The following is a 25,292-nucleotide window of genomic DNA, read 5'->3' as shown; positions in this document are numbered from 1 at the left end:
TGGAGCCTACACCCCACTAGTATATATTTTTGTTTGAGTACACGGCCCCCTTGTCCTGCAGGGGCTCTGTCACAGTTTGACGGGCAGCCTGGTCCCCAAATGTGTCGCAACCCACATGGGTGCTTGGGGTCAGGGTCTCGCTCGCCAGCTTAGCTCCATTTCACCTCCTGCATTCGGTTCCTTGGCTCCCGGGAGGACATAGGGGTGTATTACCCTTCATGAGGTAATCTTTGTAATGTGACATATTGCTGAGCCGCACAGCTGGCTCCTGCTCTTCAATGATATGTACGTTTTATTACTTGATTCTTGCAGTTGTTTCACCTAGCTTGTGTTACGATAACGTTCTATTACCATTTCTTATGTTGTCAATAATCAATAATGACTGTTTGTATTTACGCCACTATCTCCAATAAAAAATGTTTGAAAGTAAAAGTTAACTAAGCTTAACTAAGTTAACAAAGCTTAAATCGACTACCACCCCCATTCTAAGTATAGTAACTATCCTGTAAAAGAAAGATGTCTATACTTACCTAATATAAGGGTGCCCTGGTCCAGTCACATGGTCTCCCCAGAAGCCGGATTCAGTGAAGAGGAGAGATTGCTGACAACAGCTGCAGAGCCTGGGCAGTGATGTCCCCCATAGGTTTCTTATGGGGCATGTGTTGTCCACTGTCCTTTCTCTACACTGAAGCAGGCGCTGGGACTCGATCGCATGACCGGATTGGAGCCCCTTCAGCTTAGATAAGTATACACATCTTTCCTTTACAAGATAGTTAGCATAGGGCTTAGAATGGGGACTGAGAGTAAATTTAAGCTTTATACTGTTATGGACCTATATGTATACTTTTTGTATTTTTACTGTTTGATCCTGTCTACTGTGTATTGTATGACAAAATAAAATGCAGTTTTTATGGCCTACGGTACCCACCTCATTTAAAGTCCCATGGGCGTTTTTCTTTTCTTTTTATGTACATATAGGGATGGAGGTGTGTTACCTATAAAGCAGTCTCAGACCCTGCTCTCTTTTTTGCATTGAACCCAGGTGGAAGACACCTATTTGCCCATTGGGGTCTGATTATGCCTTAGCCATAGTTTCAGCCTAGACCCATGGTTGATGCTCATTTTTTACTTTCTACCTCTTACACAAACATGTTTTTTATTTATTTTGCAGCCTCATTGGTGGTATTATGCGTAGAGATGTCCCGAACTGTTCGCCGGCGAATTTCGCATGTTCGCGTTCGCCTCAGCGGGCGAACAAATGCGATGTTCGGTCTGCTTCCTATACATCATCATTGAGCAAACTTTGACCCTGTACCTCACAGTCAGCAGGCACATTCCAGCCAATCAGCATACCCTCCCTCCCAGACCCTCCCACCTCCTATAAAAAAGCAAGGGCAGCATCCATCTTAGATTCATTCTGAAGCTGCAGTGTTAGTTAGAGCAGGGAAAGTGCTGCTGCTGAATTAATACTGAAATCATTAGCTAGGCCAGTGTTCTGTGTCCACTCCTGCTGTAAGGACAGCATCCTGACAGCACCCCAAAAAGCCCTTTTTAGGGCTGATATATCTGTCTGCTTTTATTTATTTTTTTTCTATATACTTATACGGCATTTTTGGAGGCAGGCATGACTTTTTTGGATTAGTGTCGGGGGGGGGGGTCTAAAAAGTGTACCTGTGAAGTTTCAGCTCTGTAGCATGTCCAGAACGAGAAAAGAAAGATCATATAGGTGTAAAAGGAGGGTCCCACCATCCCTGCTCTACTGAAAAATGATATTTTTTTCTGGTTCTGGACATGCTACAGAGCTGAAACTTCACAGGTACACTTTTTAGACCCCCCAGACACTAAATCACACAAAAAAAGTTCTTAAAAATTGTCATTTTTGATAGAGAGACAATTATTGAAAAAAAAAAAAATAAAATTAAAAAAAAAAATGTCTTTGGATTTAGCGTCTGGGGGATCTAAAAAGTGTACCTGTGAAGTTTCAGCTCTGTAGCATGTCCAGAACCAGAAACAAAAAAAGATCATATAGGTGTAAAAGGAGGGTACCACCATCCCTGCTCTACTGAAAAATGATCTTTTTTTCTGGTTCTGGACATGCTACAGAGCTGAAACTTCACAGGTACACTTTTTAGACCCCCCCCAGACACTAATCCAAAAAAAGTCATGCCTGCCTCCAAAAATGCCCGATAAATGCCTGCAAGAAAAAACACCGTAGAGAAGCCGTATTCCTGTTCTAATAAAAATTATAAGAAAAATGCTATTTTTTGGGGGGTTCTGGACATGCTACAGAGCTGAAACTTCACAGGTACACTTTTTAGACCCCCCCAGACACTAAATCCAAAGAAATTTTTTCTTTTTTTATTTATTTTTTTTTAATTTTTCCAATAATTGGCTCGCTATCAAAAATGACAATTTTTAAGAACTTTTTTGTGTGATTTAGTGTCTGGGGGGGTCTAAAAAGTGTACCTGTGAAGTTTCAGCTCTGTAGCATGTCCAGAACCAGAAAAAAAGATAATTTTCAGTAGAGCAGGGATGGTGGGACCCTCCTTTTACACCTATATGATCTTTTTTTTCTGGTTCTGGACATGCTACAGAGCTGAAACTTCATAGGTACACTTTTTAGACCCCCCAGACACTAAATCCAAAGATTTTTTTTTTTTTTAATTTTTCCAATAATTGGCTCTCTTTTTTGTGTGATTGATAGTCCCTGGGGCATGACCCAGAACCCTATGTACTTTTTAGGGGCATTTATTGGGTTTTAGGGCTTCAAAATGGAGTTTTTTGATTACCAAAGTTCGGGTCCCATTGATTTCAATGGGGTTCTGAAATCCGGGCCGAACTTTCGGGAGGTTCGGGTGTTCTGGTCGAACCAAACTTTTCAAAAGTTCGATCATCCCTAACTGTAACCCTAATACTATGTATCAAATCCGAACCCTAACCCTATGTATATAACCCTAACCCTATGTATATAACCCTAGCCTAACCCTAACCCTCTAACCCTAACCCCCTAATGCTAACCCTAGGTATCTAACCCTAACCCTATGTATCTAACCCTAAGTATCTAACCCTAACCCCCAATCCTAGCCCTAGACAAGCCCTAACCCTAACCCAAACCTCACCCAACCCTAACCACTAACCTTAACCCCTAATCCTAACCACTAACCCTAACCCCAACCCTAACCCTAACTCTAACCCTAACCCTAAACTATAACCCTAACCCTCTAACCCCAACCCTAACCCTCTAACTATAACCATAAACCTAACTGTAACACCCTAACCCTCTAACCCTTACCCTAACCCTAATCCTAACACTCTAACCCTGAGTATGTAACCCTATCCCTAACTCTAACCCTAACCGTAAGTATCTAACCCTAACCCAAACCATAAGTATCTATCCCTAACCCTAAGCCCTAACCCTCTAACCATAACCCTAACCCTTGAACCATAACCCTAACCCTTACCGTAAACCTAACCCTAATCCTAACGCTCTAACCCTAAGTATCTAACCTTAACCCTAACCCTCTAACCCTAACCCCCTAACCCTAACCCTCTAACCCTAACCCTAAAAATAACCCTAGCCCTAATTCTAACCCTAACCCTCTAACCCTAACCCTTTAAACCTAGCACTAAAAAAACCCTAACCCTAGCCAAAACCATAGCCCTAACCCTAATGCTAATCCTAACTCTAACCCTAGCTCTAGGCCTGACCCTAACCCTAACCCTAACCCTTAACCCTAACCTTTAACCCAAACCCTAAACTCTAACCCTAACCCCAAACCCTATCCAACCTTAAAACAAACTCTATCTAACCCTAACCCCCCTAACCCTAAATCCCTAACCCTAAATTCTAACCCTACCCCTCTAACCCTGAGCACTAAAAATAACCCTAACCCTAGCCCTAACTCTAACCCTAGCCCTAGGTCTGACCCTAACCTTAATGTTAAACCCTAAGCCATAACCCTAACCCTTAAAGCCCAGTTCATGTCCCATTTTGGTCGGTTCTGGTCTGTTTGCGGTTGTTTGCGGTGCGTTAAAAGGGGAGTTTGGTCTGTCAGAGTTTGGTCTGTCACTGTGAAGCGGGCGTAACCCTTACACTACCTGATCGATACAACATCATACCTGATCGTATACACACACTGGATGTTTTAAAGCACGTTATTCCAAACAATTTAGGAATGTTAGGTGATTTATGCCCTTTATGGATTAAAACCTGACTCTGCGTCAACTACGTAATTTTCCATGGGAGTTTTGCCATGGATCCCCCTCCGGCATGCCACAGTCCAGGCGTTAGTCCCCTTGAAACAACTTTTCCATCACTATTGTGGCCAGAAAGAGTCCCTGTGGGTTTTAAAATTCGCCTGCCTATTGAAGTCTATGGCGGTTCGCCCGGTACACCGGTTCGCGAACATTTGCGGAAGTTCGCGTTCGCCGTTCGCGAACATTAAATTTTATGTTCGCGACATCTCTAATTATGCGTCTGCTGTGACCATACTAATTGACCTGTGCTCCCTCTGGTGGTTGGTCTGGCCTGCTCCAGGAGTTGCGATGTGTGATTTGGGGAGATTTCTCGTCCCTGCTGTCCCCTCCTTTTCACTACATGGACAGGCGGGGCCACCTTCACATCGGCGCTATGCACCATGCCCGACGCTTGACGATCACTTCAGTGACGCCATTGCTTCAGCCACGATTGTTCCACCTTTTGTAGGCTTGGGGAAACCAGAGTTTTGGCTCCATTTCTTCCCCTGAGACGACGCCCGCCCACAGGCATCTGTCCATGTCTCTCATTAGCCGCCCCACAAGGCGTTGGGTGTGGCGCTCACCACACCTCCTTGGGGGTACATAGGGGAGGTTTTTGCACCAGGAATTGCAGACTCACTCAGTCACTTAGGAGAATCATCCCACACCACTGGCTTCACATTTGTATGCCATGGCAGACTTCCACTCACTCTGGTATATTCGTTTGTTCCCTATGGATTTCCCACTTTCCTACCCCTATATATCTCTCACTCTTTCTTGACTTTTTTTGCCACATTCTCTATTGGTATTATTGTTTCTTTTTCCTCCACTTCCCTGGTCTCCATCTGTTTCACTATACATCTTTGATCTTCTTATCTCTTGCTCCATACTCCTGCTTGTGCTCTACTATATGTATATTACACAGATACCTCCTTTACTCTATTACTATATATAGTAGATGACCTTTTTTCATTACTTTTACATATTCTTATATATGCATATAGACATATATTTGTTACAGAAAACCACTATGGAGCACAAGGGATATCGTCCCACATTGGATATACCACACTTATCTCCCACATGTCCCCCCTTGGAGGCTGTCTGTTTGTTCCACTCCTTCAACTCCCGGATCAGGCGTTTGCTGCCGCTACCTGGAGGTTGCACGGGTCTCTCATCCCGGCTCAGCCGATGTGAGTATTTATCCGCCTTTAGGTCCATTTTAAAATAAAATTGTATGATTACTGCATTGTATTTTGATACTATGTTGTATTATTTTTATAGACCAAATACGCATCGGCTCTTGAAGTGAGTCGAATCTTACAAAATGCATTGAGCCTCAAGATGTTCATGTACCAATATGCAATTTATACTGTTATGGACCTATTTGTATACTTTTTGTATTTATACTGTTTGATCCCGTCTACTGTGTATTGTAGGACAAAATAAGATGCAGTATTTATGGCCTACGGTACCCACCTCATTTAAAGTCCCATGGGCGTTTTTCTTTTCTTTCCCTGTGTGTAACTGGACATTCAGCAAACCCCCCCCCCCCCCCATTCTGAAATAAGCCAGACTAAATTTAATCTTGAAGCTTTATTAACAAATAAGGGTGGGTGAAACCATTTGGAAAAAGCAAATGACAAATACATACAATCAATGAATGAAAGGTACAAAAACAAAATGAAATCACTAGGCTGCAGATGGAAATAAGTCCATGCTTCCAAGCGATGCTGTCTGTAGGGGATATAAGTTTAGTCCACAACATATGCTGCAGGTATGATAGCTGGTTTCCTCTCCCTCAGTTCTTAAAGCGGAGTTCCACCCTGGAATTTTTATTTTTTTTTAAATACCCCCGGGACAGTCAGGGCTAGTGCATTCCACAATGGCTAGCCTCTGATCTGTCCCGGGTTGCACTTACCTGTTAGGACACATACTTACCTTAAAAAAGTCTTGTCCAGCGCTGCCATCTCAGATGTGGGCAGCTTGAAGCCAGCGCGATCCTCTTCGGCGTCCTCTTCCGCCTTCTTCGGTCCCACGATGCCCTGCGCCAGCCCCGCTGTCACTTCCGGGGCGCGCGCTTCATCCCTCCACAGCTTCTGGGCATGCCCAGAAGCTGTTTAGAAGGGGAACTGACGTTGGGGCCGGTGCAGGCGCAATGATTCCTGGGAGTGATGACGTTCAGCTCCCAGGAATCATTGCAGAGCCAGGAAGTGACGATGGGCCGCGGCCGAGGAAGGAAGTAAGGTAAGTATTTTTCTTCGCTACGAGGTTAGTAAAAAAAAAAAAAAAAAAAATGCGATTAGCCATATGTTTTTCAGGTGACCCGGAGCGAGAAGATGGAGGTAAGTATAAAATTAGGGTGGAACTCCACTTTAAGATGGAATCTGAGCTCCCAGGATGCACCTGCTTCCCTTTCACAGAATGAGGGATGATGGGAGCTTTTATTAAAGCTGAATACTTTCTAGTTTCTTTAAAACAGTATATGTATCCCATGCTCTATCTTGTGCCCAAATTTAATATTGCATGAAGAATAGACATAACTAGCCTCCTACTCCTGCAGGTGGCAATATAACCAGTGGGTGATAAGGGAAACTGCACCTATTTTTTCTTGCACCATTATAAAATATCGTTATCACTCTTTCTCCTTTTGTACTATTACCATGGTATACCACTGACATACACAATTTCCAATTCTTAATGACATTTGGCTTCCTTCAACCACCCTGTAGTACAGTTTTCACAATCACAGCAAAAAAAAGTACAACTAGTAACATCTTGCATGGTTGCCTAGAGTGCATAATTTTGCAGGACAGTTATTGGATTCTGTACCCTGTACCACAGGATCCAGGAGCTTGCCAGTCTGCTGCCTTGTTTCCCTAGGGGTTCGGCACCAACTAGCTCTCCAGTGGGTGCTCTAGATGAGTCCACAGACAGTACCATACAATTCGCAAAGGGTTCACTTGAGAAGTAGCATATAACAGCCAATGATTCACATGGAAAGGAGAAAGGGGTTAAAATACAGAGCACACAGCAGAATAGGATGTACGGAGAAGGAAAGGGTTAACACGCAGAGCACACCGCAGAATAGGATGTACGGAGAAGGAAAGGGTCAAAATGCAGAACACACAGCAGAATAGGATGTACAGAGGAGGAAAGGGTTAAAACACAGTGCACACAGCAGAATGGGATGTACAGAGGAGGAAAGGGTTAACACGCAGAGCACACAGCAGAATGGGATGTACACAGGAGGAAAGGGTTAACATGCAGAGCACACAGCAGAATGGGATGTACAGAGGAGGAAAGGGTTAAAACACAGAGCACACAGCAGAATGGGATGTACAGAGGAGGAAAGGGTTAAAACACAGAGCACACAGCAGAATGGGATGTACAGAGGAGGAAAGGGTTAACACGCAGAGCACACAGCAGAATGGGATGTACAGAGGAGGAAAGGGTTAACACGCAGAGCACACAGCAGAATGGGATGTACACAGGAGGAAAGGGTTAACACGCAGAGCACACAGCAGAATGGGATGTACACAGGAGGAAAGGGTTAACACGCAGAGCACACAGCAGAATGGGATGTACACAGGAGGAAAGGGTTAAAACACAGAGCACACAGCAGAATGGGATGTACACAGGAGGAAAGGGTTAAAGCACAGAGCACACAGCAGAATGGGATGTACAGAGGAGGAAAGGGTTAAAACACAGAGCACACAGCAGAATGGGATGTACAGAGGAGGAAAGGGTTAAAGCACAGAGCACACAGCAGAATGGGATGTACAGAGGAGGAAAGGGTTAACACGCAGAGCACACAGCAGAATGGGATGTACAGAGGAGGAAAGGGTTAACACGCAGAGCACACAGCAGAATGGGATGTACACAGGAGGAAAGGGTTAACACGCAGAGGACACAGCAGAATGGGATGTACAGAGAAGGAAAGGGTTAACACGCAGAGCACACAGCAGAGAGTGGTTGTGCAGACAGGAGGAAAGGGTTAACTTCATGACACGTTCATCAGTGACGCATGCAGAATCTTCCAGCTCCACGCCCAGGTTGGGTCATGTGACGTCACTCTATACGGAAGATCGGGAGCGAGCGGAGAAGAAGAATGCTCATGCGCAGTGTGGTAGACGGGGTGCGGGTGCGCGCACAGGAGGCAGGAAACAGGCGGGGAATGTTGTCTTCCGTGTCACATCACACTGCTCTAACCTCGTCCCTCCTGCACAGCGTGAGGTCAGTAGAATCACTGTGTGCTCGCTCTCACAACAGAACTAAACACCTTAGCCTAATAGATTGCTGGCTCAGTCATTCATGGAGAAGTAGTGAGCCCCTTGTTGGCTCTCATAGAGGAGAGATGATGGGGGAGGGGGAATTCAGTAAGGTTTTTCTGGTGCTCTGAATGTCCCCTGTATAAAATGAACTGTGCCACACTAGAAAATCCCTGCTGACATTTTCTCTGGCATTACCAACGCATTCAGCTGGTTCTTAAAGCTAAACGGGGAAGCTCCTTTTCTTCGCACCCTCCACTGCCACATTTTTGCACTTTTTGGGGGGGCACTTGGTTTATTTGGCGATCTATGACATTTCTAGCGCCTGCCTGCCTTTTTTCCAAGAGGTACACGAATCTGTCACTCTCCTTTTTCCAAGAGGTACACACATCTGTCACTCTCCTTTTTCCAAGTGGTACACAAATCTGTCACTCTCCTTTTTCCAAGTGGTACACAAATCTGTCACTCTCCTTTTTCCAAGAGGTACACGAATCTGTCACTCTCCTTTTTCCAAGAGGTACACGAATCTGTCACTCTCCTTTTTCCAAGAGGTACACGAATCTGTCACTCTCCTTTTTCCAAGAGGTACACACATCTGTCACTCTCCTTTTTCCAAGAGGTACACGAATCTGTCACTCTCCTTTTTCCAAGAGGTACACAAATCTGTCACTCTCCTTTTTCCAAGAGGTACACAAATCTGTCACTCTCCTTTTTCCAAGTGGTACAGGAATCTGTCACTCTCCTTTTTCCAAGAGGTACACGAATCTGTCACTCTCCTTTTTCCAAGAGGTACACACATCTGTCACTCTCCTTTTTCCAAGAGGTACACAAATCTGTCACTCTCCTTTTTCCAAGAGGTACACAAATCTGTCACTCTCCTTTTTCCAAGTGGTACACGAATCTGTCACTCTCCTTTTTCCAAGAGGTACACAAATCTGTCACTCTCCTTTTTCCAAGTGGTACACAAATCTGTCACTCTCCTTTTTCCAAGAGGTACACACATCTGTCACTCTCCTTTTTCCAAGTGGTACAAGAATCTGTCACTCTCCTTTTTCCAAGTGGTACACACATCTGTCACTCTCCTTTTTCCAAGAGGTACACGAATCTGTCACTCTCCTTTTTCCAAGTGGTACACACATCTGTCACTCTCCTTTTTCCAAGAGGTACACGAATCTGTCACTCTCCTTTTTCCAAGAGGTACACAAATCTGTCACTCTCCTTTTTCCAAGAGGTACACAAATCTGTCACTCTCCTTTTTCCAAGTGGTACAGGAATCTGTCACTCTCCTTTTTCCAAGAGGTACACGAATCTGTCACTCTCCTTTTTCCAAGAGGTACACAAATCTGTCACTCTCCTTTTTCCAAGAGGTACACAAATCTGTCACTCTCCTTTTTCCAAGTGGTACACGAATCTGTCACTCTCCTTTTTCCAAGAGGTACACAAATCTGTCACTCTCCTTTTTCCAAGTGGTACACAAATCTGTCACTCTCCTTTTTCCAAGAGGTACACACATCTGTCACTCTCCTTTTTCCAAGTGGTACAAGAATCTGTCACTCTCCTTTTTCCAAGTGGTACACACATCTGTCACTCTCCTTTTTCCAAGAGGTACACACATCTGTCACTCTCCTTTTTCCAAGAGGTACACACATCTGTCACTCTCCTTTTTCCAAGAGGTACACGAATCTGTCACTCTCCTTTTTCCAAGTGGTACACACATCTGTCACTCTCCTTTTTCCAAGAGGTACACACATCTGTCACTCTCCTTTTTCCAAGAGGTACACACATCTGTCACTCTCCTTTTTCCAAGTGGTACACGAATCTGTCACTCTCCTTTTTCCAAGAGGTACACGAATCTGTCACTCTCCTTTTTCCAAGAGGTACACACATCTGTCACTCTCCTTTTTCCAAGAGGTACACACATCTGTCACTCTCCTTTTTCCAAGAGGTACACGAATCTGTCACTCTCCTTTTTCCAAAAGGTACACACATCTGTCACTCTCCTTTTTCCAAGAGGTACACGAATCTGTCACTCTCCTTTTTCCAAGAGGTACACACATCTGTCACTCTCCTTTTTCCTAGAGGTACACAAATCTGTCACTCTCCTTTTTCCAAGAGGTACACACATATGTCACTCTCCTTTTTCCAAGAGGTACACACATCTGTCACTCTCCTTTTTCCAAGAGGTACACAAATCTGTCACTCTCCTTTTTCCAAGAGGTACACACATATGTCACTCTCCTTTTTCCAAGAGGTACACGAATCTGTCACTCTCCTTTTTCCAAGAGGTACACACATCTGTCACTCTCCTTTTTCCAAGAGGTACACACATCTGTCACTCTCCTTTTTCCAAGAGGTACACGAATCTGTCACTCTCCTTTTTCCAAGAGGTACACACATCTGTCACTCTCCTTTTTCCAAGAGGTACACAAATCTGTCACTCTCCTTTTTCCAAGAGGTACACACATCTGTCACTCTCCTTTTTCCAAGAGGTACACAAATCTGTCACTCTCCTTTTTCCAAGAGGTACACACATCTGTCACTCTCCTTTTTCCAAGAGGTACACGAATCTGTCACTCTCCTTTTTCCAAGAGGTACACAAATCTGTCACTCTCCTTTTTCCAAGAGGTACACACATCTGTCACTCTCCTTTTTCCAAGTGGTACAGGAATCTGTCACTCTCCTTTTTCCAAGTGGTACACGAATCTGTCACTCTCCTTTTTCCAAGAGGTACACAAATCTGTCACTCTCCTTTTTCCAAGAGGTACACACATCTGTCACTCTCCTTTTTCCAAGAGGTACACACATCTGTCACTCTCCTTTTTCCAAGAGGTACACACATCTGTCACTCTCCTTTTTCCAAGTGGTACACGAATCTGTCACTCTCCTTTTTCCAAGAGGTACACGAATCTGTCACTCTCCTTTTTCCAAGAGGTACACACATCTGTCACTCTCCTTTTTCCAAGAGGTACACACATCTGTCACTCTCCTTTTTCCAAGAGGTACACGAATCTGTCACTCTCCTTTTTCCAAAAGGTACACACATCTGTCACTCTCCTTTTTCCAAGAGGTACACGAATCTGTCACTCTCCTTTTTCCAAGAGGTACACACATCTGTCACTCTCCTTTTTCCTAGAGGTACACAAATCTGTCACTCTCCTTTTTCCAAGAGGTACACACATATGTCACTCTCCTTTTTCCAAGAGGTACACACATCTGTCACTCTCCTTTTTCCAAGAGGTACACAAATCTGTCACTCTCCTTTTTCCAAGAGGTACACACATATGTCACTCTCCTTTTTCCAAGAGGTACACAAATCTGTCACTCTCCTTTTTCCAAGAGGTACACACATCTGTCACTCTCCTTTTTCCAAGAGGTACACACATCTGTCACTCTCCTTTTTCCAAGAGGTACACGAATCTGTCACTCTCCTTTTTCCAAGAGGTACACACATCTGTCACTCTCCTTTTTCCAAGAGGTACACAAATCTGTCACTCTCCTTTTTCCAAGAGGTACACACATCTGTCACTCTCCTTTTTCCAAGAGGTACACAAATCTGTCACTCTCCTTTTTCCAAGAGGTACACACATCTGTCACTCTCCTTTTTCCAAGAGGTACACGAATCTGTCACTCTCCTTTTTCCAAGAGGTACACGAATCTGTCACTCTCCTTTTTCCAAGAGGTACACAAATCTGTCACTCTCCTTTTTCCAAGAGGTACACACATCTGTCACTCTCCTTTTTCCAAGTGGTACAGGAATCTGTCACTCTCCTTTTTCCAAGTGGTACAGGAATCTGTCACTCTCCTTTTTCCAAGTGGTACACGAATCTGTCACTCTCCTTTTTCCAAGAGGTACACAAATCTGTCACTCTCCTTTTTCCAAGAGGTACACACATCTGTCACTCTCCTTTTTCCAAGAGGTACACAAATCTGTCACTCTCCTTTTTCCAAGAGGTACACAAATCTGTCACTCTCCTTTTTCCAAGAGGTACACACATCTGTCACTCTCCTTTTTCCAAGAGGTACACACATCTGTCACTCTCCTTTTTCCAAGAGGTACACACATCTGTCACTCTCCTTTTTCCAAGAGGTACACACATCTGTCACTCTCCTTTTTCCAAGTGGTACACGAATCTGTCACTCTCCTTTTTCCAAGAGGTACACGAATCTGTCACTCTCCTTTTTCCAAGAGGTACACACATCTGTCACTCTCCTTTTTCCAAGAGGTACACGAATCTGTCACTCTCCTTTTTCCAAGAGGTACACACATCTGTCACTCTCCTTTTTCCAAGAGGTACACGAATCTGTCACTCTCCTTTTTCCAAGAGGTACACACATCTGTCACTCTCCTTTTTCCAAGTGGTACACGAATCTGTCACTCTCCTTTTTCCAAGAGGTACACGAATCTGTCACTCTCCTTTTTCCAAGAGGTACACACATCTGTCACTCTCCTTTTTCCAAGAGGTACACGAATCTGTCACTCTCCTTTTTCCAAGAGGTACACACATCTGTCACTCTCCTTTTTCCAAGTGGTACACGAATCTGTCACTCTCCTTTTTCCAAGAGGTACACGAATCTGTCACTCTCCTTTTTCCAAGAGGTACACACATCTGTCACTCTCCTTTTTCCAAGAGGTACACACATCTGTCACTCTCCTTTTTCCAAGTGGTACACGAATCTGTCACTCTCCTTTTTCCAAGAGGTACACGAATCTGTCACTCTCCTTTTTCCAAGAGGTACACACATCTGTCACTCTCCTTTTTCCAAGAGGTACACATATCTCTGTGCAAAAGGGGCAAAATCAAACGTTCTAAGGCTATATTATTTGCCTATTAAATGTGTGAATGGGGGGAAATGCCACATTATAGCCACTAGATGGTGCTAAAGAGCATACTTATTTCCTATGGTAGCGCAATCTAGTGGCCATAATGCTGAATTTTTCCCATTCAAACTATCAGCAGAGAATACAGCCTGAGAACATTTGATTTTGTCTTATTTGCACAGAATTGATTTACATGCAGTTTGAAGAACAAGGAGCTATGCAATTTTGTTTTAATATACCCCTTAGTCTTTATCATACTCGCAGGTACATTTTTATGTTTTTTTTTTTCTTCTTCCCCTAGGTACCCTTTTTTTTTTTTTTTTTAAATTTGCACTCTCTCCACCTTCCAGCTGCCCAGGGATATTCATGCATCCCATGAACTTCAGGACAGCTAGTGGGCCAACATTGCTATTTTAGAATCTGGCTGTCACTTCCTGAATATCACTAAAGAAAAGAAACACCGAGGAAGCTTTGAGTGTGAAGAAGAGGATGCTGTACTACATGGAAGTAAGTGTGTATTATATGCTGCAGGGGCGGGTTCTTGGTATGGCTGATTTTTGGTTTTCAGCAAACCGGGACATTCCTCTTTATCGGCACAGGAGCAAATGAACGCAGTATATTGTGCCAGGGCAGGTATGTAATGTGGTGTAGCTCTGATTGATCTGCTTAATACAGAAAAAAGTATTTTCTTCCCAACACCTCTTCCCCTGTGCTCCAGCCTTGTTCTTCCAGACTCACTGCCTTTCAGTATATTTCCACTCATTTCCTGTGATCAAAGAGTGTCAAACATCTGACCCTGGAGGGCATGTTCTCTGGACACACACTAAAATGCTGCAAAAAAGCACTGCACTGCTACATGGTGCTGTTTTCAGCAGTAATTAGGACCTATCCACTATAATAGAAGGAAGAGCTATAACACTTGATGACCATACTAAACACTACTGATTAATTTAAAGTGACGGTGACATTACAAAAAATGCTCTTGTCCCTTTAGGGCACGAGATATAGCATAGTGTTTTTGCCATGTCAATTATCCCTCCTCCATGTTGTACAATACTTTGAATCTGCCTGTTCCTATCTCCCCCTGTTTAAACTGACCACGTTTATCACGGCTGCTGATCCATGATACCATGGTGAGTTTGTGCCTCCATCATCCAGCTCTCTTCTGCACCCTCCCCTTTCTTTCTCTAACCCCCTGGCAGTTCCATAGCCAGTGTGTGACCCTCGCCTCTCCTGTGCTTGTAAAGAAACCTGTATTAATTGATTTGATCCTCTCTGTTTTAGGTCCCTTCTCAGTACAGTATGCATGTTTTCCTAAAATGATAATGCTAAATACCTTCTTTGCAGAGCCCTGCTGTGCAGACATGTGACCTTCCTCGGCCAGCTTGCATTCATCAGAGAGAATGTCAGCCCCTCCCACTGTACTCACTGTGGTCAGTCAGTGGTCAGTGAGGTCACATGACATGACAGCAGAATTCTGTAAAGAAGGTATTTAGCATTATAATTTAATGAAAACACACAATGTACTAAACATGGACCTAAAACAGAGAGAATGAAAGTAATCAATGCATATGACTTTAAAACCACTCTAAAATAATGGGGGCTGAGGGGTGGTAACGGTAAAGATGAAACCTTATTTCTTTTTTTGTTTTTTGTTTTTTGTTTTTTTTTTTTTACTCTAGTTATGGATAGAGTTAAGAATAGTCAAAAAAAAAAACCCTGTCAGGGGTTTTTTTTTTTTGCCCCAATGTAGAGCTTTTACTTCACACTTTTATTTTTTACACAACTGGAAGTGAAAGGAGACATTTCTGAAGGGAACCACTCTCTTAACTAGTTGTTACTGAAAAGAGTGTCCCCCATTAGAGGAATTATGCCTCTTTTCCATTTAACTGACAACAGTTAATGTTTCCCTCCCGTTCAGTCTGATGTATGTACATTTGATACAGACAACAGATAAAATGTGCCCGATGTTCATTCTCTATTCTATCCACTAAAAACAAAATGCATTGTCTTAATAAGTTGCACTTTAATATAAATAGAATTATGAATGATGGGGGGCGGGGCATTCCTGTCATTGTAAGGACAAATGGCAGTATAAGGCTGGCCATACACTATACAATTTTCTTGTTCAACTTTCCTTTAGATTTACCAAAACCATGTAATATAGGGTCAAACCTAAACACTTTCAATTTGTATGCAGTTAGGCAGGCCCTTGCACTACATAGTTTAAGGTAAATCTAAAGGAAATTGAATAAGAAAATTGTATAGTGTATGGTCAGCCTAAGCAGCAAGTATCCCTCCTGCTCCTGTGGAGCTACAAAGTCCAGAGCATCTTGCCGGCTTCCCAACTGACCTTTTACATTTTTAGATGACAGGGCATGATGGTATTTATAGTCCCACAGCAACTAGAGACCTGCAAGTTGCAAAAATGTGATTAGGTTAGACTTCAAAATTAAAGCTTACTATTTTTGTATTTCATAAGCTGCTGTTTGTGAGATATTGTACAACATTTTGTTGAGGGCAAAACTCCGGTGACACCTTTTTGTTCTGGAGAGTTAAAGCCTTTTTAAATGTAATTTAAAAAAATAAATAAAATTTAACCTGCTCTGTTAAATGGTATTGCACAGAAAGACCCTGAACCTCCTCTTCTGAGATCCCCTGCCAGCGATCTTGGCTCCTCTGCTCCCAGACGTGCGGGCTCACTCCCAAGCTGGGCTGTGTGTGTCCATCGACACACACAGTGCAGCTCTGTCCCACCCCCTGCTGTTTTCTTACAGGGTTTGATTGATAGCAGCAGGAGCCAATGGCTTCAACTGCTGCCCGATCCTACTGTGAGAAGAAAAAGACAAGAGGGAAGTCCTGCAGCTAGGCACAGAACTGGATCGATACAGGACTCAGGTAAGTGTTTGTGGGTGGGGGGCACAGCAAGTGGCAAAATGTTTTTTACCTTAATTCAAAAATGTACTTAGGTAAAAAAACTTGTTTTACAATTTTTCCTAATCTCCCATTCCAGTAACATGTTTCGTTGATTAGAGTGCCCAGCTAGGTCTCCATCCCTACTCTATGTAAACCCTTGCATGTGTGCCGGAAGATTCCCCATAGACTTCTGTGAAACAATTCTTGTAGATAAGATAAAACAGGCTCTCCTTTATGGAACTTCAGAGTTCAACATTGACAGTACAAAGAGTGTGCTTATAGTGATGGTTCTTACAACCTTACCCTAGGGTTAGGTTTTAGATTTTAGTCATGCAACTGCAATTTTTAAAATCTAACAAGACTGATGGCATTGCTTGACTCCTATTAGTTTTAATGAGAGATGCTATGCAACCTGTTTTTAATTACACGTGTAAGTGATCAGGCTCTCACTGATCGCATTGCTGCAAGTTCTTCTTAATGAGCATTAAAGTGATACTAAAGACACAATGGTTAGAGTAGAACTACAGGCAAAACTTTTTTTTTTTTTTTTTTTTTTTCATTTTGGATAGAGCAAAGTTATAACCCCTGTCAGATTTTTTTTATTTATTTTTTATTTTTTTGCCATCTGTGTACCATTGCAGAGATTTCCCTTCACTTCTATCTCAAAGTCAAATAGGAAGTGAGAGGAGATCCCTGCAAATTAAGGTAATTCCTCTAGGTCACCAGAACTAGTGTCCCTATTGGGAGATTTCCTCTCTCTATTATTTTTCTGGGGCAACCCAAAATTTGGGATTTTCTTTTACTTTTCACTTTCAATGATGATGGTAAATAGGACAAATAGAGAGGGTGAATCTCCCTAATGGGGGCACAGACCACAATAACAACCTGACAAGTGTTGTAATCCCTCTCCACTCTATCCAAAACTAAAAAGTTAAGATTTTCTTTTTAACTCCCATAGACTGTTTTTAAAAAGTATACAAACAATGCTTTAGCATCTATATTTTTTTTTTTTTTATTTTAATTCCTGAACTTTATTTTTTTTCATGCTTCGGAGTAGTCACGTGATCTTTCCATGCTTGTTCCCCTCTACAGGAGGAGACACTAGTATCTGCTGTTAGTCAAATCCTGCGAGGAGTGAGCCAGGGGGTGGGTGGCTAAGCCACCCAGCTTAGAAGCCTACCCACGCAGATGCCCCCAAAGCAGACAACTTGTTTTGAGGGCACTCATAAGAAAGAGGGGAGAACGCTGGCGGGGGACTGCCAAAGAGGAGTTAAGGAATTGCTTTGTGCTCGTTGCACAGAGCAGATAAATCTAACCTTCTTTTTTTTTTTTATAATTATTTTAATTTAAAAAATAAAATGCCTTTGGAACCACTTTAAGTAATATTTCTGTAATATTTATATATGCAGAAGTCTTTTGTATGGTTTTATAAGAAAACTTTATATGTACAGGTTTTAAATGTAAACCTTTTTCTCTGCCATAGGAATGCTGAATGCAACTGGTATTAAAGAGCTGACATACAGAGCCTTACAAGTGGAAAGGCTTCTAGCAGACAGAAAATATGAAGACATTCTATACCACCTCTCTTACTTTGAAACTCTTGAGGTCAGTCTGCAAACCTTTCAAGAGACAGACGTCATTAGGGTTGTTTACAGGGTACTTAAGAGCTGTTCCCAAGGAGCTATGAAAAAGAAGGCCAAGTGCTTGCTGTCCAAATGGAAGCTCTTGTATAAAGAAAGCTGTGCCCATCCCAAGGAGGAAAACCACACAGGTGAAAGCATGGAACTTGTAACAGTGCAGCCAGTTTCAGAAAATGAACAAGACAAAAGTGTTCTGAGTAGTACAATGGACCTTCATTTGTCTACAGAAACAGCAGCTGAAAATTCTGATTCAAGCACTCAAGCAGCTTGTACAAAGTCCAGTGCGGATAATGAAAGTCAAGAGAAAATCATTTCTGAGGAAATAAGAGTAAAATGCCGTGAACTTTTGTGCCTGGCTTTGTCTGATACTACAGAGTGCCCCGAGAAAACCAATGCATATGCACATGAGCTAGAGGAAAGCATCTATAATATGTATGCTAGAAATGAGAAGAAGTATAGGAACTGTGTACGGAGTAAAGTTTCCAATCTGAGAAATTCAAAGAATTCCCATCTAAAAAGGCAAATTTTCTCTGGAGAATTAGGTCCTGGGGAGTTTGCTACAATGACTGCAATGGAGATGGCCAGTGATGAACTCCGAAAGCTCAGAGCTAGCTATACACAAGAAAGTGTTCAGGAGCATCAGCTACCCCAGGGTGTTGATGGCCTCCAGACAAATAAAATTAAGTGCAAGAAATGCGAAAGGTTTAATTGTACAGTTACCATGATTTCAAGAGGAACTCTGTTTCTGCCTGGTTGGGTGCGGGCTGGAAACCCTGATGAAGAAATGATGACGTTTGTCATTTGTAATGAATGTGGAGAGAAGTGGTATCATAGTAGTTGGATCTGTCTGTGAAAGCATTCTGTCCTCTTCTCACTCTTACTACTGTGCTAAGTACCCTAGCTCCATAGATGATAAAATGAAGAGTTGCTTACAAGGATAGACCTTGTGGTGGTCATCAACCTCAACAAACTGATCAATCCTGGGCAGATGATCACAGAATAGACAGAGATATTCTGATCTCTAAAATGCTGCATTGAGTTGCAGCAAACTGATAGATTCCTACTCAGTACATGTTTAACTACAGGCTATCAGGGTTTACACTCTGCTCAGAGTAGCATGTAGCAGTACACTTTCTTCTTTGTACTTAAAGCTAAACCAAGAAATTTTTAAAGGAGGAGTAGGGCCAAAGCTCTTCTGACCCTACTTCTCCTGTGGGTGCAGAATAAAGTGCACTTCTGTGAGCCAGGCTAAAGTCCACTGTTAGCTAATGTCACTCAGCTGATCCAGGCTCTGGATCAATACCACTTTATTGTTGGGATTCACACAGATGCCTGGACTGGCAGCTGGCTGAGCCTCTCAGAGAGCTGCTGGGAGACTGAGCCAGCTGCTCCTGCTCCCCCCACAGCCCAGCGCTCCAGTGAGCACTGGAGGGGAAGAGCTGAGAGCCGTGACTGACAGTTGAGTGATCTACGGTCTTTGATCGCTCAGTGTTTGGTATAGAGACGGTGGGGGACAGATGCAGCATCGGATGATGCTGCCTTTACCTAGGTGAATATGACTGTGGTTTTTTTTTTTTTCCTTAATTTCTCTTAACTGCATTCATTTTTATTTATTTTTTTATTTAAAAACTGGAACTGGTTTAGCCACCTGAATTAGATTTGGTGTCTTTCCTGTATAGCAGCACTGGGGTTAGGAGGAAAGAGCAGAACTAAGAGCCAAGTTCTTCCTAAACTTATGTAGAATCAAAGTTATAGGAGGAAGCATATAGTAACAGCAAAGTGAGCAGCTGTTTAGTCATTGTCCGATCACAGGAAGGGAGCAGGAGGTGACCAGGCTTTGCTGCTTAACATAATTACATAGTTAATCTGGTTAATAAAAAAATGCACAAGTCCATCCAGTTCAACCAACAGTTTGACTGCAGGAGAGCAATGTCTGGTCCCCAGCCTGGTGATACTGTCTAACACAACTGTGTAAATCCTAGGACTGGATGGCCAGATCCTTGGCTAATTTCAACAGCTTTCATACATTATGGGGGAGATTTACTAAAACTGGTACAGTTGTCCATAGTAACCAGTAAGCTTCCAGGTTTTATTGTCAAAGCTTAATTGAACAAGAAGAAGTTAGAGGCTGATTGGTTACTATGCCCGGCTGTACACCTGCACTATATGTATTTTAACTGTGTCTTTTGCCTGAGTTCAGCTTTGAGCACATAGCATCATTTTTGCATTATAATAACCCAATGCTGTTACTTGTGAGGTAAAAAAGAAGGCTTGAAGAAAGCAGATATAGCTAAAACGATTACATATTAAATATATTTATTAACCTTCTCTTTAGTTATTTATTTATCATGGTTTTTAGTTAATAACCTAAAGTTCTTATGTGGATATCAGTTTAACTTTAAAAACAGCAACACTGCTTTTGCTTCAAAAACCTGAACTAAATCAGTGGATTTGTAAAGCAGTACAGCTGACCATACATTGTGGGAAATTTGCTTCATGAGTGGCCGGATGGAAACTTTTTGGCTAAACAGCAGCTGTATCCAATCATATGCTGCCTGCTTTAGGAGGAGACTTGCTCATCTGCAGGCTGAATGAAAAATCGTTTAATCGTGTAAAGTGACACTAAACCACATCCTTATTCTTCAAAAAGAATCCATACACTTCCACTAGATAATCACACTGTAATCTATATAGCGATCCCATGATCCTCTGGCCGATTAAAGTGGGTAGTTACTGGCATTCACAAGGGCACAGCGGTTGTGGGAGTGGCATGGTTTGTGCACCAGGGAGTGTGCATGTGCTAAGCAACATACAGGTACAGCCAGCCTGTAGCTGCCACCTGCCCGCAGTATATATACTGCGGGCGGTCGGCAACTGATAAAGAGAGTTCATGCTGCTGTTCTCCAATTTTGATCCGAATTTCAGTGCAATTATTTAGTGCAACTTGGATGCTACTTTGAAGTGGTTTGCACATTCTAAGAAGCCGAAATTGTGTTGGAATCGCAGCAAAGTAGTACAGGAACATTGGCTGTGCTGAGATGCATTGATATGAATGGGCACCATTAAAAACAATGTGATTTCCATTGTCATGCGATTCTGTGTGACTCAAGTCCCATCTGAAATTGCACTAGTGTGAAAATAGCCTACAGTAAGTGCATATGGCTAGATTTAGTGTTCCTGACCAACTACTACACTGGTTTTCTGCTTTTTCACTGGAGGGGGAAATCTCCTTTAACTTCTTAGCTCCAGCCACTTTAAGAGCATTATGATGCCGGGAGGGTGGGTGCGGCTTAACCGCGCGCGATTGGCTGTCACGGCGGTCACGTGGTTCAAAAACTCCCGATCACAACAAGCAATTGGGAGCTTTTGGTTAGAGGACGGTAACTGTGCTGGGAGCGTGCAGGGTATGCACTCTCAGCACAGGTGTATACACAGCCATTCATGCAAATATGCGGCCCCTCTGAGCTAAGGACCAGGCTGCATATTTGCGTATGGCTGGCGCCAAGGGGTTAAAAAAAACTGTCTGTTCTTGTTCAAAAAAAAGTTGATGCAAAACTATTTTCAAAATGAAATTCATGACAAATTGTTTTACTAGTTTTTGATTGAGTGGGAAAAGGTTAGAAACTCTATAAGGTATTTATTGTCAGTGTTCCAGTTATGAAGTTTTTCTTTCTAGAGACAGTGGGAAGTGAGAGGAAATCTTCCCAAGTAAGCTGTCCCCAGAACCTTTTTTTTTTTTTTTTTTTTTTTTTTTTTTAACCGTTCTAAAAATGTAGATCACCCCTGCTTTTTTCGTCCAAGTGGAGCACACAGGCAGCAGTAATATCTGACAGAGGTTGTAACCTTGCCCCATTCTCCCAAAAACAAGAAAAAGGTTTTAGGCACCAGTATATGCCCCATGCACTGCAGCAGTTTTTACATTTCAGCTACTTCAGGGACAGATGAGCAACACTGGATGCATAAAAATGCCTCCGCTGTTGGACATCTATCCCTAACCACAGGTAACTGCTGGTTGTGCTGATACATGGGAACAGCGATGGTTCCTCAGCCTGTTCTTGCTATGTCTAGGCTGAGTGGCTGCAGTTGTTCCTTTGCTTTACAATCCGCAGTATACACATCGCCTGTGTGAAGGAGCCCTTATACCCATGCAGAGCAATGCTCGTACAGATTTTTAATTAGTGATCTCTCATCAAACCAGCTGTTACCAAGTTGATCGCATAAAGCTGCTGGCACATTTATTATTATTATACAGGATTTATAAATAATTTCTTTGCACCTACATTATTGGAAGCCCCATTACCCACTTCTTATCCGGGCCAATTCTGACACTTTGTACCTACATGTAAAAATCTACTTCCTCTATCGTCCATCGACAGACGCAGCTCTATATCATCTTAGACCATTGGGTTATGCACCTCCAATCAGGAATAGGCACTAGGCAGGAAAACGCTTTACCATGCCTAGGGGGGCTGTCCCTGCAGGCGTAACCTCACACACTCTGCTACAGCAGCCAGTTTGTTTCTGCCTAATTTAGGAATAGGACCTATTTCCCTGCTGGGACTTCGGTCTTGGCTATAATAGGGAAATTTTGTTATTTTTTTTTATTTTCACTACTTGGAGTTCCTTGAGAACTACAAGCAACAGCGGGGCTGTGGTTTCGGACTGGATATTCTAGATCCTTATGGTCTTCCAGCCTGGCCAGCGAGCATGAGCAGGTTATAGTCCAGAACTAGGCTTCGCCACAACAGAGCCCCAATGGATGGGGACAAGCCTGCGAGTGGAGAAGTCTCGCTGGGACGCGAGCAACCTGGAACGCCCTGAGTTGCAGAGTACCCCCTGGCTGTCAGCACCCCCACCCTGGGTGGGAGGTGGTCTGTGTGGAGTGGCGCCCACCTGGTACCGTGGTATGGTGTGTAATGCTGTACCCCGAATCCTCATGTGGTCTCGGGGTGAACGTGGGCCCCCTCCCTGGATTAGTCAGACCTTCGGGGCTCCCTTGGTTCCCCTGGCCTTTGGGATATTGGGTCTACCCCCTCCACTTTCCCCTACCCATAGCAGGTCCTACTTCTGGGGGGCAGAAAAATTGAACCTGCGGCGGCTTTTTTTCTTGGAGGGTGGCATTGTTCTGGTGGGGTCCCTTCCTAGGGCCCCTCTGATGCCTCCTGTCTGGGACCCCTTCGGGGGGTCTGGGAGACTGCATGGCTCGCTATTTTGCTTTAGATTCGTGCCTTTTCTTTTCCCCTTGAATTGCATGGCCAGCCATTTTTTGTTAGTTCCTCATAGGAATACATGGGGCAGCCTTTTCTCTGTAGTCCACAATGCTGGAGAGGCGAACGGCATGTAACCTAAAAAATCTATCTATGACAAGCTGGCTTGTCATTTCCTGTGAAGAAACATTTTACTTTCAGAAGATAGTGCTGGCAGTCTCCTGAGCAGTCTGGTAACGTTTTCTGGGGTCCCCTGTAGGTTTTACTCGCCCATTCTGCTATCGACTTGTGTTGCATTCATTGGCATTGAGTATACTGCACATGCGGTGGGATCGTGATTTAGCAACTTTTAAAGTGACGCTGCATTTTTTTCATATCAGTGCAATATGGAGTCCCAGGGTACTATTTCACCTACAGACCCCTTAGGAGTGGCTACGGAACCTTCTAGGTCACAGCCCTTATCTGCGATTATGGCAGTCTTGGAAAGCCTTGTGTCTAAGATAGATTTTGTATGTAAAAGCATTGCTAGCCACAAACGCCCTCTGACTTCGCCTCCCCCTGTAGTTTCCTCAGACTCTGAGGCAAACTTGGCCGCCACAGACGCACCCCACCCTAAGAGGTTGGTGTCGTTGCATTCTGATGGTGAAGAGCACCTGTCCTCATCTGCCGCTGCACGTTAACCTGCCTTGATGGAAGCACTTATAGTTTCAGTGCAAGAAACTTTAAAATTGGCTGATAAATCTACAGCATCGGGTTCGCAGTTGTCTTTTGGCTCCTGCAAATCCTGAATCGGGCAAGGTATTTCCTTGCCCGGAACTTTTTGACAATATTGTCAATGAACAATGGCGGTGTTCCGTGAAAAAACCATACCCGTGAGAAAACCATACCCTCGTCACTTCCGGTTCCGCTACGGAGGGTATGGATTTCTCACGGTAGTTAAACTTGCGGCGGGTATATTAAAACACTTCGGGTGCAACATAAATCATGTCCTCTCCTATCGCTGTAACTTCCCTCATCTCCGGTAATAAATATAAAAGCGGATCACGGAGCCGCGATCGCCGTCACATTTACGTCTCATACACCCGCCGCCGCTTTTATATTTATTACCGGAGATGAGGGATGTTACAGCGATAGGAGAGGACATGATTTATGTTGCACCCGAAGTGTTTTAATGTACCCGCCGCAAGCATTAAATTTCACAGAGTGCCGTGAGTTTTTCCTAACCTCTGAGCATGCGCACTTCTCAAATTCTTTGATTGTCAATTAGGTATCCGGGGCTCTGAGCATGCGCACTGCTGCGCTGCTCAGCTGTTTCCCACAGGAAGTGATGAGGGTATGGTTTCTCCACGGGGTATGGAATTCTAACGTTACAGCGGCACATCAAGCACATGTTAGTGGTGCCTAAGCGCTTTAAACGCTGTTATCCATTTGCAGATGCAGTTTCTACTAGGTTGACCGTGCCACCTAAGGTGGATCACCCTGTTTCCAGGCTAAATAAGTCTACTGTGGTTCCGGTGGAAGAATCCCCGGCCTTCGCGGACCCTATGGATAGGCGAGTGGAGTCTCTCTCCCTTCATTTGCAGGTGCTTGCAGGTTCCATTTAGAAAACAATATTTGTGAATGTCATGGTGTCACAGAGGGTTACTGAATGGGTGAAATTACTAAGAGGCAACTTGGGAGCGGAGCAGCTCCCCCCAGCGGTGCTGGAACTAATGGACCAGATGGCTCAAGCTCTGGTGTTCATGTGTGATGCGTCCCTGGATGCGGCTCCCCTAGTGGCCAGAGTGTCGGCAGTGGGGATTGCGATTAGATGCTTAGATGGTGTGGTTGAAAAGCTGGTCCGCGGACCAGGCTTCCAAAAAGGCAGGGGGCAATCCGGTCATTGCTGGCAAACAATCTGTCCTCTCTGCAAACTTGCATGCGGCCCTTGGGTCTGATGGAATCTCGGAAGGATCCAAAGTCTTTAGACAATTTGATTTGGTTGAGCCTCAACACCAAAGCTGCGCTGTTATGGTGGCTTCACTCTTCAGCACTATGCCAGGGCAAGTCCTTCCTACCGTTGTTTTGGACGGTGGTAACCACGGACGCCAGCCTTTAGGTTTGGGGTGGGGTGATGGGGAGGTTCTGTGCCCAGGGAACCTGGAAAGTAGAAGATTTAAAACTACCGATAAATGTTTTGGAGCTCAGAGCAATAAAGCTTTGT

The 25,292-nt window shown here is 43.6% G+C and overlaps 1 protein-coding gene across 1 annotated transcript; it reads left to right on the top strand.

The window, feature by feature from the left end:
* The first annotated feature begins 8,344 nt into the window (after positions 1 to 8,344).
* TCEANC (transcription elongation factor A N-terminal and central domain containing) lies at positions 8,345 to 18,833 on the top strand. The gene is made up of 2 exons (XM_082245674.1): positions 8,345 to 8,472; positions 17,726 to 18,833. Exon 2 carries the CDS (start codon positions 17,728 to 17,730, stop codon positions 18,733 to 18,735), a length of 1,008 nt encoding a protein of 335 aa, XP_082101800.1. The 5' UTR covers positions 8,345 to 8,472; positions 17,726 to 17,727; the 3' UTR covers positions 18,736 to 18,833.
* Positions 18,834 to 25,292: the final 6,459 nt, after the last annotated feature.

This window comes from Pelophylax lessonae (genome assembly GCF_965119305.1).
Source record: "Pelophylax lessonae genome assembly, chromosome: 2".
In the NCBI taxonomy this organism is placed as follows: Eukaryota; Metazoa; Chordata; class Amphibia; order Anura; family Ranidae; genus Pelophylax; species Pelophylax lessonae.
This window is presented reverse-complemented; position numbering and strand designations above follow the sequence as displayed.

Excerpts from the sequence above, each read along its gene's own strand:
- TCEANC (XM_082245674.1), top strand. The coding sequence starts at position 17,728 with ATGCTGAATGCAACTGGTATTAAAGAGCTGACATACAGAGCCTTACAA.